The 18,114-nt window shown below is 39.3% G+C and overlaps 1 protein-coding gene across 1 annotated transcript; it reads left to right on the top strand.

Moving 5' to 3' along the window:
- Positions 1-1,856: 1,856 nt before the first annotated feature.
- On the top strand, positions 1,857-16,929 carry acvr1c (activin A receptor type 1C). The gene is made up of 9 exons (XM_085434124.1): positions 1,857-2,177; positions 7,329-7,559; positions 9,998-10,240; positions 10,408-10,638; positions 10,736-10,903; positions 11,319-11,475; positions 12,472-12,596; positions 12,980-13,110; positions 14,923-16,929. The coding sequence occupies exons 1-9, from the start codon at positions 2,108-2,110 to the stop codon at positions 15,046-15,048; spliced, it is 1,482 nt and encodes a 493-aa protein (XP_085290250.1). The 5' UTR covers positions 1,857-2,107; the 3' UTR covers positions 15,049-16,929.
- Positions 16,930-18,114: the final 1,185 nt, after the last annotated feature.

Raw genomic sequence — 18,114 nt, forward strand, 5'->3', positions numbered from 1 at the left:
GTGTATCTGTACAAGTTCTCATTTTTCTTATGTTGGTTTTGTGACTTAATGTTCTCCTAGTAGTGCCTTGATGAAGACTGTGTCAGTCGCCACATTAGTAGTGATTCATTTTCTTAACTGCCAAGGACCACAGCTGGTGCAGTTGGAGCAGCGACTGTTTGTGCTGCGAGAACCCCCAAAAAGTCAAGGTTCCTGGATTCAGAGTTTACTAGTGGCTGCCTCACCACTTCTTGTTTGTAGACAATGTGCATACCGCCCATGAATAAATAGATTTTTAAAAAAATCCCGATTTTTGATTGTGTTATGATCGTGTAGTCTGTGGGATCAAACCTTCACTGTCCCTGGAGACATTGGCACCTTTTGTTGCTATGCAGCCTCAGCAGCAGAAACATGGCTGGCTGTAAATAACTTCTTTCATGCAGGTGAGTCCAGCTTTGAATGTACAGCAACGTCATTCACTGTTGATCAACTAAGTGTTTACTTTCTGCCTCACTAGGAGGGAGGTCAGAAGTGGCGTCTGTGCAGCCTAGTTTTTTTTTTTTTATTCTGTTTTTGCTTCTCTCATCCAGGGAGAGCAGTTGGAATGGCCACAAGATAGGCTGACGGTTGGATTACCAAACTCTCAAAACAGGCAACTGTCAGATCCTCGAGGGCACCACACTTGCAATTAGCTGATTTTTTTTTTTTTTTTTTTTTTAAGGAGTTTGGAAGTACAATATTAATATTGGTGGGACCAGCGTAATTGTCATAGGCTGTATATAAAAGATGGGAGTTATCCACAGGACTGCAAACTCACATTTGAGAGCTTGAAAGAGCCTGAACAATGGTGGGCTAACGCTGCCTTGGCATCCACCTGGCAAAGCAGCTGTACACCAAAGTTTTAAAGGGTAAGTTATCAAAAACATAATAGTAATAATAAAATCACCCTTGTACTGTTGATACATGTAGATCAGATACCATTAATAGCTTTTTAAACAAGTTGTAAACGTACTTTAAGCTGTAAAGCTGCAGTGACTTACTTTCTACAGCAAGCTTGAGGTGCCCACGGGAGGAACTGCACTTAAGTGTGTACTATAAGTGTATACTGCAAAGGTGCACAGTAGATATTTCTATTATGAATGTTCCAAAAAAGTGCCACAAACCTGTTTAAGATATTGATTCTGATTCGCTGCGATGGTGTGGTGAAGCTGTGTTGGTATCCACCTGTCAGTCATAGCAATCATGACCCCTAATCCCTAATGCATCATTTTAAGGCTTAATGTCATTTTAACATGTTAACAGGCAGCTGCAAAGGAGAATAATCCTTGAGCAGTTTTTTTTTTTTAAATAAAGGGAAATATTGGCTTCCTTAGAGACCAAAACTGTTTTTGTAGCAGGCTGTAAACATGTTTTTAAAGTTGGGCTTTGTAACATGGGAAGTGACTGGCTTTTTGGGGTCAGCCTCCATTGGAGAAACTGAGGTTTTGGCATGTTGCATTGGCTCTATTTTTTAAGCCTGGAAGGCTGCCACTGTGCGTAAAGGGGCTCAGAGTACACATTCAAAGACACATTCATATGACATATTCGTTCCTTCTGCATTAACTGACATTAATTGCACTCAGGGAAGCACAGAGTGCTCATATTCTCATGTGTTCATTAGGGAGCTCAGCAGCCTTGTTGTGGATTATTTATTAATAATGTATGGGTTGCAGATTGGCCAGATTGTGGCGTTGTAGTTAGTAATTTCCACAGATTACACTGTAAATAGTTTAAAATCTCTGCACATTTAATAAATAAGTGAGACCTCAGTGAGCAGAGGTAATTTCCATATCCCTTTGGCAGACAGGAGGTGGTGTTTCATTGGACCGACAGCAGTTAAATGGATGTGCGACGCACTTTCTCTCTGGCTCCCATTCACATGTCTTTATCAGAGGTCTGCAGCGCTAATCCTCTTAAAGTTCAGTCAACAGAGGCGGAGCAAACTGCGTTTCTCGATCGTTTACAGACGGAGACGTTTGTGGCGGGGGTGCATGGCCGACGGACTTTACCGCAATGTTTATTTGCTCTGTTTTCTGTAGAGTAGCTGTGTAAGCGGTGCGTCAGAGAGGGAGCAGATGCGGCTCTTACCATGACTCGTCCCGGGAAGCAGTGCTTTCAAGCGGCGTTGATTTTCCTGACTGTCGCCCAGCTGACTGCAGGTACACAGTCTCAGGGTGCAACATGATAATAAGCTGTGCCATTTGTTTTTTTTAAGGTTTTTAAGGAGTTCTTAGACCGCCTACACTAACCCAATTAGTATAGTTGGCTTTTCAAAATCACACAAAACTTTATAGCAATAAAAAAAAGAAGAAGAAGAATTTGTCTTTAAAGATATGATCAAAAGTGGAGCATTTCTTTTTCTTATTTTGCTGCTGTTAAAAAGGTCTGAAAGTAAAGTTACCGCCCACAAACAGCATGTGTGCGGTGGGGAAGTATGGGTGTTAAAAGACTGTAATTTCAAGCTGTCAGTAAGTAGGTTTGGCTAAAATATGTGGTCAGCTTTAGTACACATGCTGTGATATATCATTTCAAAGACCTTAAAGCATTTTCCTTGTAGCCTGTTTGTATCTAGGATTAAAACGTTTTGCTTAATATGAAATAGAAATATTAATTATTTGTTTTCTGTGATTGAATTCATACTACACCCCTGAAAGGATAGTTCATCATTCAAAAATAACCTGGAGCTACTCTCATAACTTGATAACTGAGGTAATAATTCAAGTGTCTCTAAAGGGATTTGCAACTTTTTCTTGTCATATGTTTTGCTTTTGAACTACTTGTTGCCCAAAACTACATATTTGCTGAAAACTGGGCTGCAGAAAATCCTAAATCGAAGGCATTACAATTTTCTTTTATTCTACAGACCAAACAGTTCATTATGGAAATAGATGTCAGGTTAACTGATGAAAACAATCCATAGTTTCCACCCACATTCATGCTGCATCTTGAAGTGCTGTAACATTGCATTTGATATTGATGAAATACATTAAGAATTGGAGAATCTGCAGCCACTTAACTCCAGAGCTGGAAAACAGAACAGATGCTACTTCATAAACACAGCCTGGCTTGTTTGGCTGCTGGTGGGCTCAGGTACACAGAAAGACATAAACTCCAACTTAGAAAAACTGTGTTAGACTGCAGTGCATGTTTTACTACATTTCCAGTGGGGCAAGTAGATGGTGGGTTGAACTGGATGAAAACTATTGTTTGGCAAACTTTGTATGTCAGATCTTTGTCTAACGCATTTTGTTGAAAATAATTAAAAAGCACAAGTTTTTTCATCTGACATTCTCTGACTTAAGGTAAAAGGTTACAGGTGACTTAAGGTAAGTTGTACTAGTTGCACTCTCTTAGTCACTCTGGGTCACCTTTAGCTATGTAATAGCTTAATTTCTAATGCAATGATTAAGTGAAACTTTTAAAAACAACCAGTTATTGCTTAATTGCGCTAAATGCCTCTTATTGCTTAATGCCTCCAAATTATTCTACAAGCCTCAGTGCTATTCTTCTAGACACTGGAATTCAATCCGAATAATTGAGCTACTTTAAAGGTTAACAAGGCTCATTAAATGCAGATTTAAGTAAAGCCAGAAAAATAACAAAGTAAAAATGTCTCTCTTTCTACATTCTTTGCAGTGAACGTATTCCTTATTTGAGTAATAAATGGGTGATTTTCTAGTGTGGCAGATATTCCCTGTTTCCTGTAATTGTAAACACTTTCTCTGTTATATTAGTGCAGATATTAGTTCAAAGGGACTCATCGAGTTTGGTCCACAGTTATAACAAGACTTCACAACACTGCAAATAACAGTATTATACTCCCCAACACAGAGAGAGAATTAATTTGTAACTGACTCTGGTGATGCCTGAGGAAATGAGTAATTATTCTTTCAGGATTGAGGGGTGCTGCAGGGCTATCCAAACTTGTTAGTTTATGGAGAATGATTTATAAATGTGAACAGCATGTGCAAAGTTTGCGCAATATTTCATTTAAAAGAGTACTCATTACTGTCACTGCTCAGATTCAGCTTCCCCTTCTAGGGTTTGTCACAAAACAAGCTCTAAAAGCTGCAAACAGTCATTTCAAAACGGATTCAAAGCAAAGATCCACTTCCAAACTGAATGGATGTGGAATCAACTTTGATTCATTGTTGGTTTTCTTTTCACAGCTTTTTAAATGTGCACGCAGAGGCTATGGGGTAATATGAAGTTCCTGAAACAGAGAGAATTAAATATAGATTTGAAATGTAGTTATATATCATCATAAGATGGGGATTTAGAAAGAGGGCAAATGGTTAGACAAGTTTCCTGTTAAACTATTGTTAGATTACGTGAGGTTTCACAGTCCCATTTATTGTAAGAAGTTTAGATTTTTGTTTCTGCTAATTTGATAAATTAAGCCAATAAAAATGTTTTTACTTAGAAGTTTTTGCGCCTTTTATAAACTCTCAACAAGATTTTGAACATGTATATTTTGGAAAAATAGTTTTGCCATTTAAGATGCACGATCCCCAAATCAAGTCTTCGGTCTCCATCAGTGTTATACAAGTGATTAAATACACACACCAGTGCTCAGACGTTCATCAGCTTTAAGAAAGGAAACTCTCGCCGCACCTCGGTGTATTTTAACTTAATTGTCCTTGAACAGGTTGTTACCAAGCAACCCCAGCTATGCCATAAAAAGGCAAAAAGTAATCTCATAGTCTTCACCTGAACTTTTTTTGTGCTGATTTTGTCAGCAGGTCTCTCATCAAGACGAGTTTTACAAAAACCTTTAAAAGAGAAGATTGGTCATATTTCTAACTGTCAATCAGTCCCATTTAAAGACCAAAAGGATGAAGAGTTATTGCTGCTCAGTTGTCCACTGGAGATTATGTTCTGTCAGTATAATGAAGATCAAATTTATGTCTTCGTTCCTTCACAGTTTATCCGTTTAGAGTGTTTTGTTGTGAGTTTGGGGCTGGCTGGAGAGATGTCTGCCTGCTCTTAAATTCAGTAAATCAGGTGACACGTGGTCTCTAAGTGCTTTATTTTTCTTTGCTGCTAAAAAAAAAAGAGAAATGTCTCTTTTGGGGTAAAAAAAAAATGTCCATGAGCACTTTCATGCGGGAGATATTTCCTTTCTTCCGAACTACACCTGCAATCCCTGTCACTCTGCAGAAGGATTCATGTACTCGTGATGAGAGCATTATGGGATGTAAACATTAATGATGTCTTCTCTCAGCAGAGCTATAATTAGCTAGCTGCGCGCTTGTTTTAGTGGTTGTAGACTGTGGGAAGAAAATAGTTGTTACATGACACTGGTCAAAGCAAGATTTGTGGTTGTATTTCTTTTTCTTGTTCTGGAAAAAGAGACATCAGTTCTCTGTTTGTTTTTGGCACCTTAGTCACCACAAGGTGAGTGGCATTTTGTTCCATTATAGTCAGAGAGAAGCCAGACATTACAGCCAGCATGTCCAAAACTGGGCAGCTCGCATCAAAACCACCTAAATGAACAGCACAGCAGGCTGGAGGAAAAATATACTCTAATTGAATTTTTCAAAAACTTCTCCTTTGAGACCGTACACCGCTGTTTACTGTGGGCTGAAATTTTTTTCACTTTAATGGTTAGGCTACAAGATGTTGAAAATAAAGATTATGTTTATAAAGATATTATTTTGTTATGTAATGATATTTGTTTAAATCCCCTTTTCATACTTTGGCTCTTCCAGATTTTAGGTACCATATAACCTCTGTGTGACATGCATATTGTAAGTCAGATTTACTTATAAGGCATTCATAGTTCATGGGAACTGAGCCAAGTGAGCAATGTGGTTCCAGATTTAGTACAAAATGCAGAGTCAATAAAAAATTGATCAGCTTTCCAGGAGATTCGCGAGGGAGCAGAAAAAAACAAGAGTCTGGAATAAACAGGGATTGATTTCTGATATCACTACGTATCAATGAATTTATGATTTATACGATTTTTAAAAAAAGCACACAACAAAAAAAACATAAAAATACAGCTGATTAATCTCATTTCTTAACATTTTGCTTCCAGTGAGCCAGACTTTATTGTATTTTTTAGAAAACTGGTCTCCAGGTTTGGACATTGGATGCTTTTTCACTTGTTTTCCATCCAGTCCTGTATCCAAACATTTTCAGAATTTGTTTTTGTTTGTTTTTTACATTGATCTATGTTTAAGTATAAAAAGGCGACTAAGTGAAGGAACTAGTGTTTATCCAGGCCATTATAACAGACAACTTTGAATCTTTAGGCCTTTTGTTTCTAAGAGCATGTCAAAAAGAAATTATTCCCATTTATTTAGTTGAACGTACAAAAACAGCATAAAGTATTTTTTGCACCAACAAGGTGAATTCCAAAGAGTTATCAGCAGAAGACTTGGCACAGCATGGTATTCAGAGGGCCCTTAGAAATTCTGTAAAAACTGGATAAGTGGAGGACAAATGAAGAAATGTCAGGGATAAAAATATCTACAGTAGATGGACAGTATCTGAAATTCATATCCTAAAGAAATAGGAAAAAAAATCCAGCTAAGACCTGACGCAGAACCTGCGAGATGCATCTGGTCCTTCAGCTGATCCGTCTGCTGTCCACTGCAGAGTCATCAGAAAAGGTCTCAGTGGCTGTAAAGAAGCCATTCTGACAACAGGTCTTATGGCGTGGTGGATCCAAATTAAGGCAGTGAAGAATGACTTAAGATTATTACAGAGTACAGTAAGTAAAATAATTACTGCATACATACAGCAGTCATGACTGGAAACTGATTTAAGGTATTGTCACTTAGCTGTTGATAATTATATTTCAGGATCAGCCATCAGTGTCTATAAAAAAATGTATGAATGGGTGATACTTGTTACAAAATATTACAATTTACAAGATAAGGCTGTGGAGACCTTTAGCTTGAAAACTGAAGGCGCCATAAAAAACATTGCACACAATTAAATAATTAGCAATTTTTAAAGCTATTTGTTTTTCTTCCTTGTGAGCAGGCAGTGCACTCTTGCTTATCAGACACTGCTTATGGAACAAAGCATGACAACAGCTCCAAGTAGAACACAAGATTATGTGGGTGTTAAACTAAGAGGCATTAATCTGGTTCCTCCACCTCCATCCATTAAGAGCATAGATGTCATTGTGTAACAGGAGCATCCTGCTACTAAAGAGTTAAAAACCACTGTTCACGCGAGTCAGTATATTGTCCTCCCCCCAGCCCCCCTCAGTCACTCACAGATAAATGAAGTACAGTGAATGCTGTCAGCTGTAAAGTGTCTGAAGACAAAAATCACCAAATCTCAATGTCTTTCAGGTTTGAAGTGTGTGTGCCAGCTGTGTGCCAACAACACCTGTGAGACAGCAGCAGACGGCGCTTGCTGGAACTCTGTGATGCTGATCGATGGGAAGGAGGAGGCAGTGAAGTCCTGCCTGTCCCCCTCTGAGATGAAAGGCCAGGTCTTCTGCTACAGCTCCAGAAATGTCTCCAAAAGGAACTGTTGCTTCACTGACTTCTGCAACAACGAGACCCTGCACCTATACCCAGGTACAGCCCACACGATGCTAATAACCTGAGGCCGCTGTGTCTATTTGCCTCTACTATTTTTTGGTTGTGTTTTGAAGCAGAAATAATACAGAGTTATATATAAACAGTGCACAGTGTGGTAATGCAGCAGTATGTGGCGAGACCACCTGGCCAGCTGGGGCCTCTCTGTGTGCAGTTTGCATGTGCGCTTGTGCGGGTTTACTCCAGATACTCTGGCTTCCTCCCAGTCTCCAAAGATATGTATGTTAGTTAGCCTGTCGTTCTAAATTAGCAGTGGGTATGACTGTAAATGCTTGTCTGTATGTTTGGGTTAGACCTGCAATGGGCTACTTGTCCAGAGTGTACTCTGCCCTACATAAGCTGTGATAGCAGATACAAAAATGAATAGATTTATATATAAACAGTTTGCGGATATTGTAAAAATGAAATACAGGAAAAATGCATTCAGCCCCTCAGACAGTCTTTTAATGTTCCACTGCTTCAGTTGCATACACTCAGCGGCAACACCAACTCAATCTGTGTGGGATTTCCCACTCATTCTGGTCCTGGCTAGACGAGGTGGATGCTGATCCTCCTAGATCCTGTGACATAACAAATCTGGCAGAGGCTATGGGACGTCAGTTAGTGATCCTCCCCCTCCCTCGCCTGATTTATAAATAAATACTTTGTCAGGCATGTAGTCCCAAAAGCCTCTCATGGGTCTGCCGGGTGGAAGTTGGGCTTAATGCAGAGAAGGATTACTCACACCTTTGTATATGCAGCTGGCTAAAAAAATTACTGAAATGGTTTATTTATTAAAAATACTGCAGATTATCAGTTGATTTCCTAATGGATTCATTTACTGATTGTTTCCAATTTGCAAGCAGAAAGGTATAGATGGTCAGTGAGAAACAAAACAAATATATGATCATATTCATATGTTTGGTGCTGAAGTGTCTGATGCTGCAGATTTTTAATGAGAGTGGTTGGGGCAGTGCCCCGAGGCCATGATGGTGCTGACTGTGAATGAGGACAGCGCAATCAATCTGTTCCACTGCTTTGCTACATATCAGCTCATCCGTTTAGCTGTGGATTTTTTTTTATACATAAAGAATTCATGACCTCGCTTTGACTTCCATGCATTTCTATACTCAGACATTTAAGTGCTAGGCAGTGTTTAGTGGTTTGTGTAGCTGTACAATTTGATTTACTTTAGAGTTTTTCAACACACGGGAAGGGATACTTTAAGTGTTCCTTTGTACCTAATTTCCAAACTCCTCTTAGCTGTAGTAAACAGTTTAAAAGCAGATATAAGCTTTGAGATGACCCCAATCACCTAAGAGGGAAGAAAAGAGTGTGTAGAAGGTCTTATAAGCCAGAGGAGAGAGTAAGGTCTTGTTTTGCACCATATCTGCTGAGCACCAGTTGGACACATGGCAGGATCTGTATTTAGGTAAAAGGCTAAAGATGTCTTAAGAAACTGTGGTTTAGTTCACAATGTGTTGCTTTGCACATTGGGCCATCTGCAGATGTTGCACATTTTAGGATCACTTGGTGAGGACATTTCATCCTTTGGGGACTTGGGTTTTTTTCAAACCTTTATTTTTTTTTATTACAGTACCCACATGTGCACATATATGTTGAAAGAGTTAGTTGTAGCTCCTGCAATCTTGAAGTTGGCCAAATAATCGTTACAGAATTCTCCCTCTTTATTTCCCCAGACCAAACAAAATTAGCACTAGGTCATGGTAGTAATGCAGCACTGACAGCACATTATTTTGCCAGCATGTCTCTAAATCTCATATTATCACAGCGCCCACCCGCTCACCTGTTTTTGTTTGTGTCCAGGTTTTCCTCTGGCCACCCACAGACAGAATGAAGGTCAGGGACAGAAACGTCAAGTTATTTTGTTTTGCCAAGCCCAGATCTTTATTTGCGAGGTCTGACGGTGCACCTGTTGCTGATTAGTTCACTGCACGTATTTTTTGAGGAGTGAAAGCTTGCTGGCACCAAAAGATTCAATATCTTTATTCCTTTTTGATTAATGACACTTACAGGCAGTGATGAAAATTTTCAGACACGCTGGAAAAACAAGAAAACATTGCATCTGCCAAACGTTCAATTTCCACCTCTCTAAAGTTTAGGGCTGCAGAATAAGTGGTGTTTTAATTTTGCTGAGCTTTTCTAAAAGTCTGAAAAAGCTGACTCATCTATGCTAGCTGGAGTTTTATGTAACACCTGATGTGTTGAGTTGTGCTAATTGCCCCCTATGCTGTTGCTTGCCATGTTTTCTAGTAACCACCAGGGTGTGCAGCAGACACAGCAGGGACCTTAGACCCATTAAACACAGTTTCAAATCTTACCCCATTCTACATTCTATTGATTATTGAACCAAAAAAAGTACTAGGAATGTTAGAAAAGGACTACACGCTAATAATATTGGCTATGTTGTTGTTCAGAGAGGCCTTCAGAAGAACCCGGCTGGAGCAGGCTGCAGCTCATCGTGGTGATCCTGGTGCCCTCCTGCTTGCTGTGTGTAGGGATCCTGCTAGGCGTCTTTGTTGTGCAGGGCCACCGTTGTGCCTACAGGCGATCCCACAAGCAGGACCCGGAGGAGCCTCTGGATGATCAGTTGCTAATGTCACCTGACAGAAGTCTCAAAGATCTGATATATGACATGAGCACTTCTGGTTCAGGATCAGGTGAGAGAACTGCTTGAACTTGTCACATGGTTACTGACACGATGGCCCGGATTGTGACCATTTTGGCACAAGTATAATCCAGTAATTGCACACATTTTGTTGATCCCTCCAGCTATGATCTGCTGAGACAAAACCACTGCTCTTCTCTTCCCGTCTGCATCTTGCAGGGCTGCCACTGCTGGTCCAGCGAACCATAGCTCGAACCATCGTCCTGCAGGAGACCATCGGAAAAGGTCGATACGGCGAGGTGTGGCGCGGCAAGTGGAGGGGCGAGGACGTGGCAGTTAAGATCTTCTCTTCCAGGGACGAGCGCTCGTGGTTCCGTGAAGCTGAGATCTATCAGACTGTCATGCTCAGGCACGAAAACATCCTGGGCTTTATTGCTGCTGATAACAAAGGTCTTACAACTAGGCACTAAATACAAATGTATTCACAAATTAAGCTATGAAATAAATTCGCCAACATATAACGTTGTCATTCGCTGCCTTTTTGCAGATAACGGCTCATGGACTCAGCTCTGGTTGGTGTCAGAGTACCATGAGCACGGCTCCCTGTATGATTACCTGAACAGGCACACGGTCTCAGTGGAAGGCATGATTATTCTTGCTCTGTCCATAGCCAGTGGGCTGGCACATCTCCACATGGAAATCATTGGCACACAGGGTATGAATGTACTTAGTAAATAAAGAACTTGAATTCTAGGACAGTGAAGTCACATCAGAGAAGCTCAAAGGGTGCTCTATTTCCTTTAATATATATATATCCTTTAATCTTATTAAAAGGAGCAAATGTATTTTGGCCATGTGCTTCCTATATCTCAATGCGATATCTTTATATATTAAAACCTGAAGAAAAAATTTCCATTGACTGACCATTAATTTGCTAATCAACTCAGTGCTACAGTGTAACCACAAGGCAAACCCTGCTGTGATATGATAAGGTGACATTTTATGACATTAAGGCTGGAAAATGATCCTCAATTTTATCCATCTCTAAAAGACCCAAAATATTTGCTGTAATATAAAGAACATTTTTGGGGCTTCCAGAATAACCTTAATTGTTACTTTCTTGCTTCTAGGGAAGCCAGCCATTGCTCACAGAGACCTAAAATCTAAAAATGTCTTAGTGAAGAAGAACGGGACGGCGGTGATTGCAGATTTGGGTCTGGCCGTGAAACTCGACTCCAGCACAAACACCATAGACATACCATCCAACCACAGAGTGGGAACTAAGAGGTTGGATTTATGTCACAATACAAAAAACACACACAAAACAGAAATGTGAAATTAAACTGAAGTGCCTTTAAACCGAAATCACTTCCATGTTCTTTAAATATTATTGGTGATTTTGAGTTGTTCTCTCATGTCGGTGTGTTTTAAAGTAATACTATTAATTGGCCCTTAAACATTAAGAGGAAGCCAGCATCTTTGGTTTTGGTTTCAGCAAGAAAAGCAGAACCCACAGTAACAAATAAGGCCCTCCAGGTGTCATGCTGGAATAACTGGCCTTGTTTATTTAGAGAGTAATATTAGCCGTGTATGTACACATTGCACAAGGGGTTTCTGGCACAGCTTCACCTATTTCCAAGATGCATGGAGGAAAGGACAAAGTTTAAAGAGGTCAAAAGTGCAGGAACACATGTGTAGAACAGCTTTCCCCCCCGATTGATGCATAAATAATACTCTTTATAGAGGAGACATCATCATGTAGTGTCTGTGCACACAGTTCACACAGCCCGTTTGAGAAAAATGCTGAGTAAAAGTCATGAAATCTCAATTTATTTGGTGTGAGAGAACAAACAGCAGTGATGCAACTGTAAACAGTACAAAAACAAATGTATTTATTTAGCAGCAGTCCATTCTCAAGCATTTAGGCTTTGGCGACTCCTAGTGGTTGTGGACTTGTTTTTGGTCAGTCTATAAGGCTTGAGTAAGTGCTGTGTTTTCTTTTAAAGATGAAATATTATTTGTCCTTTTAAAAAGTGATAACCATTCCTACAAGAGCAGCACTTGAATCTTTGCTGTCTTCAGCAATGAAGACGGATGCATGTCCTGCAGCTTATATGTTCTGCTGGTTTTGACGAGGGTGATGTGACCTGTGGTTTCACATTTTTAGAATTTGGGTGAGAAAGTTTTGAACCCAACCCACACAAACAAATTCGTTAAAGTATATACTGCAAGAGGTACTGGGCTTTTTATTTCATTAGACAGTAATCATTCTGTCCTCTGCAGGTACATGGCTCCAGAAATCCTGGATGAGACAATCAATATAAACACCTTTGAGTCGTTTAAGCGGGCGGATATCTATTCATTAGGCCTGGTGTTCTGGGAACTGGCCAGAAGATGCTCCGATAGGGGTATTTCAAACTACGCACACACACATACACTCTACCACAAGTTTCATGCAAATTTCCAAAACAATACTTTTATTTTGGGAGCGACTGTGAGAGACTTGCTTTGCATAATACACAGTTGAAAAAAATCTTATACTGACTCTCAGTGCAGGCTGTCTGAAATGAGCGGCCATATTAACGTCATTAACTAAGGCCTGAACTTGTGGCTCGCAAGTATTACTTGCACATACGCTGCCATATTATAGCATTACACTGAGTATCACCACAGTATGTAATCATAGAAAAAAGGAAAAGCATGCACTGCTTCAAGAAGAGTGCATACATGAAACTGTAAAAAAAACCCAGACAATAAACAAAATGCTTTTTTGTTTTTTGCATTTTCACAGGACTTCATGAGGATTTTCAGCTGCCTTATTATGACATGGTGCCTTCAGATCCATCCATTGAGGACATGAGGAAAGTGGTTTGCGATCAGAAGCTCAGACCCAGCATTCCCAATCAGTGGCAGAGCTGTGAGGTGAGACAGAAATCTGATGTGTCGTTATGTGAGATAGCTGTCAAAGAGCCGGTGTCATGGTGACATAAAGCACGATTAGTCACAGTTTAGCACCAAACCGAGCATCAGTGAACCAACAGCCTCTAACCACATAGGAAAATTTACAGTGTCACATATGAAATAGCTGTATCAAAGCATGAGCATGTTTAAAACTAAACAAATTACATGCTAAAAACAAACTTTTGTGTGTGCTCCTGACAGTATTAAACTTTGTCAACTTCATTTATATATAGTTTGGGAAAAAGCCTTTATTTCTTACTTTTTTAGCATATTTTTTACACTTACATGTTTTAGATCATCAAAAAAAATTAATATTAGACAACAATAACCCAAGTAATAGCAATAGCTTTCTCGATTTGTGGATAACAGCTCGCACCTTGATTTTCTGGAGTCTTAATGCCTTAGAAATGGTTTTATAACTGTTTCCAGAGTGATCGATGTCACAGTCACGAGCAAATGATGTCAGGAGATCTGAAATATGCTTTAGTGTGAACCGAGAAATGCAGTAAGATAATCTAGGGGATCTTAAAGCATGTATATGACTGTGTCTAGATTTTATCTAGATAAAACTGAGCAGATCTTACTGAGTCTTGTAAGCTGCAAACCAAGCTGCACAACTGAGGTGACATGCTTATTTAAGCTGAGGTGGCTGTCAAAGATTAGTCTGTTGTCCCAACTTTATACATAAGGAGCTCATGTAACAGCTATTGAGGTTATAGGTAATAGCTATCACCCTCCATGCTTGATGCACTGTGGCCACAAACTACTACCTCAGTCTTATCCATAGGTCAATAAATTTACCATAATTTTTCCTGTGTACAACGCATCATGACATCACAAGTTTTGCCAGTTTGAGGGAGATTTCTTTATTCTACCAGGAAGGGAGGGAGTATATTATGTCATTTGTCTGTTTGCTAGCAGTCTAATGTCAACAGTTTTCAATGTATCATTTTAAAATTTTGTGTGATATTAGATACCAATAACAACTCGAGCTGATTTCATTTTGGGGAAAATCGGGTCAAGGTCAAGGCACCAAATTTCAAACTCAGTAAGAGCTTTTTATTACCCACAATTTTTATGGCTCGTCTTCAAACTTTCAAACAATATGCTAGGCCTTGGAGGACACGAGTACCATGATTGGCTAAGCATTTGACCTCGATAGGCTGATGTCAGCATGATGTAATAAAAAAACATCAAAGTTGTAGTATAGCCCTTGCCTTTCAGGGGGAGTTGCACTTTAGTGGACACTGTTCACTATCGTCACAGATATCATCAGACAACTCGGTGATTCAAATATATACATATTACAGCCATATGAAAGTGGAAATTCTCTTAAAGCTTTTTAAAATGTACAGAAAACTTGATATTTAAGAAGTCAGGACGGCACTGGAGGGATGACACACATAGCAGTGGTTATCTTCAAGGCCTCGGGTAATGGGCTAAAAGTGATTGACAGAACAGGGTGAGGTCTGAGACTTCTTTGTCTCAGACCTCATTTCTTGTTAAACCACTTCCCGACAGAAGAGAATTGGGCGTTATTCTGACACACCACTGTATTCAATTTTAGCTACCAAAAACTATTACTACCACTGCAAAGGCTGCAAAGATATTTCTACAGAGTCAATCAAAGAGGTTGGATTGCATGTTTAGTTACCGGTGAAACTGTTCAGATCAGATGTTTGATATTTGTTATTCCAGTACACACTGGAGCCTGACCTGTGATTTTCCGGGTTTTGTAACTTATAACGTCATCTCATCTCGTTGCTACACCAGGCTCTGCGTGTGATGGGCAAGCTGATGAGGGAGTGCTGGTACGCCAACTCTGCTGCGCGACTGACTGCTCTGCGGGTCAAGAAAACCTTGTCTCAGCTATCCGTTATCAAGGACATCAAAGAATAGTTAGATTTGTTGCTCTGCAGATCGGCACTGGTGCTGGCGCTGGTGTAAAATAACTGACCTCTCTTACTGCCCGAGACGGCCCCCACACCGTCGGAGAGCTTCATCGTGTCGTCGTTGGTGCCAAAGTATTGTAGGAGTCATTTTTTTAAAGCTTTGCACTTAGACACCTTGTGAAGCAACATTTTAACCAAACAGCTAAACTCTTGGTAGGAAGAGCCATTATAAATAAGTCGTGTTTGATGTATAAATAGATTATTTTGCTACCTCAGTATCATAAGTGCCCAAAGCTTGAAGTTGCACATTGATATTTGTGCCATATCTTGTAGCCAATACAGTATTGCTGGGTAGTTAATGTGCTAAATGACAATCTTGTAGGATACTGGATTTAAACGAAACAAAACAGCTGGTTTGACTGTTTTTTAATGACAGACACACATACAGATTTTCCCTGTTAATCAGAAGTGCTTCTGCTTGACCGGCACTCATGTACACAAAGCACTAAGCTTACAAGTAAAAGATCATCTTTAGCTCAATGCATCCAAGGTTTGCTAATGAAAAATTAACTCACAGGAATTGGATAATTAAGGGTGTTATAAGCAGAAGAAATGTAATGGAGTGATGAACTTTTCATCCACTGGTGCCAATGGTCACTACATGAAAAGGGTATTTCAGCATATAGAGTGCAACTTGAACTAATGAAAGTTTATCCCGACAAAGAAATATTTCTGACATTGTTTGATTAACCATAAAAATCACTACAAATACATATTTTTAATATAAAGATAAGAAAATCTATGAATGTCTATTCTATTCTTTTTCTAAAAAAAGCTTTCTGCTGCTGAACAAAAACGAGCAATTATCCGATAAATGTAAAATAAAACATCTAAACAAAAGCCTATATATAATTCAAATCCATTGTTTTTATATAAACCTGACTTATTTTTGCATTAGGTGAAAAAGAAATTGGCAAAAAAAGCTGCCGAAGGTGCAAACGTAGCGCAACATGCTGCTGATTACTTTTACATACCACATAAGGGGAGCACAGTTTGAATATGGGTTCACATTAGCATCACTAGCACCACTGACTAACATGGCCTACAGAGCCTCGACATAAACAGGCTTAGAGGAAGTGCAGAAATCTGAATCTGCACACGATTTGTGCACACATGTGTAGGTGTGCTTGCATGTGTGTTTGAAATCATGCAAAGTGACTCCTTATTTAAAGCTGTGGATTGAAATAATCTGAACAATCGGTGTAGTGATTGTGAAACTGTGAAACATAACAAATATACACTGAGGCTTTTCATTCACATCCTGTCCATATGTTCATGTTTTTAGTTTCAGAGACAAGTGACATACTTCAATATCTGTGCTTGGTATCAGTGTTCGCCTATTTTGCAGTATGAAAGCACTTATTGTCAGAATGACTGAATAATATGTAGTATCAGCAGTGTTGCCTCTGAAAATAAGCTATGTACAGTAGCCTGTTGCTCTCTTGGCAAAATGTGCAAGTCTTCAGTTTTTATTTCTGTAAAACTATAAGGTACTTTTTTCTATAATTACTGAAAATTAGAATGTTATTATTATTTATATGTTCTGTATTGTGTCTTATCTGCTTCTCTATGAAGACACAAAAAGGGACAGAAAGCAGATAGCAAAGCATATCACCGTGTGCAATTTCTGGTTTCTGATCTCACATATAATATAGAATTTTAAACAAAGTAAGACCTACTTTTGATTTTAAGCCCGCCATCATTTAAATATACATGTTTGATGTATCGAAAACTGTTTTGTGTTACTTCCTCATACTGCATTGTGTCGTCTCTTTTTGCACTATTTATTATCCATATAAAATGTGATGTCAGTGGGTAAATAAACTTTTTCACTGACTGAGCATCATTCATGACTTTGACAGAAAGATGGGATGTTTTGCTCTCCCTACATTTCAAGGGTAATTTTGTAAGAAATGACTGTGCAGAACTGCGCAAGTTACAGGGGCAGAATTTCCCGGAGCCGTTTATCTGAAGCTGATCTTTTTTTCTTTATCATCTTCCCATTCGCACTTTCAACTGGCGTGACTCATCTGCGTTTCTGTTCTGCTGCTCTTTCTGCATACGCTGTTAATGTCCGTTAGACAGAGGAAATAAAGCGCTGACACTGAAGCCATCAGCGCTACATGGATGAGTCAACCCCCTTTTTCTGTGTTGCATTAACAGATTTTTACAGTGAAGGCTGTCATGTAAGAGGAGGTCACGTTGTGTCACTTCGGGGCATCAAAACACGCACATAAGAATTTAAAAGTTAGGTTTTAAAAGTATTTTTAGCTGCTTTTAATTTTTCATCAGCACCATCAGCGGAACAGACACGTTTATTCAACCTTTTGCTATAAAGTCACACCACCAGGCTACAAGCTCAAAACAAACCCAGCCTTGCTAAATTAACACAAAGACAGCTGTAATGTAAGCATTACAGCAAGCAAGGGACAAACGAGCGATCACCACAATCACACTCATTCATCATTCATCAATCATTTCCTGTGGAACAGGTTCTAGATACATCATACACATAACGCACAGTGTGACTGCAAATTTTCAACAAATAGAGAAGTAGAGAAGATGTCTGAATCCAAACTGCGAGATGGTTTAATAGAAGTGGTGTTTGATAGCTTAAGACGCTGCCTCTCATTCTACTTTTAAATACCCTAGGAACCAAAAGTACTGTCTTTAAGATATGATGGGGCCTGAGGAGAAGGATTTTAAATTCGATTCTGGATTTAAAGGGTAACCAGTGAAGTGAAATGAATATGGGACAATATCTTTCTAGTCCTAGTTAATACTCTCTTGGCTGTTCTGGATCACCTGAAGGCTTTTCAGTCATGAATAAATGCATGAGCTAGCTTTTCAGCATCACTTTGAGACAGGATGTTTCTAATTTTAGTGATATTGCGCAAATGAATAAAGACAGTCCTACATATTTGTTTAATGTGCTCACTGAAGGACATATCCTGATTAAAAAGGACTCGAAGATTTCTCAGAGTGTTGCTGGAGGCTAAGGGAATGCCATCCA

Source organism: Copadichromis virginalis, linkage group LG16 (genome assembly GCF_057382275.1).
Source record: "Copadichromis virginalis isolate Kocher_CV1m ecotype Utaka linkage group LG16, C_Virginalis_male_GT1.1, whole genome shotgun sequence".
NCBI classification, from domain to species: domain Eukaryota; kingdom Metazoa; phylum Chordata; class Actinopteri; order Cichliformes; family Cichlidae; genus Copadichromis; species Copadichromis virginalis.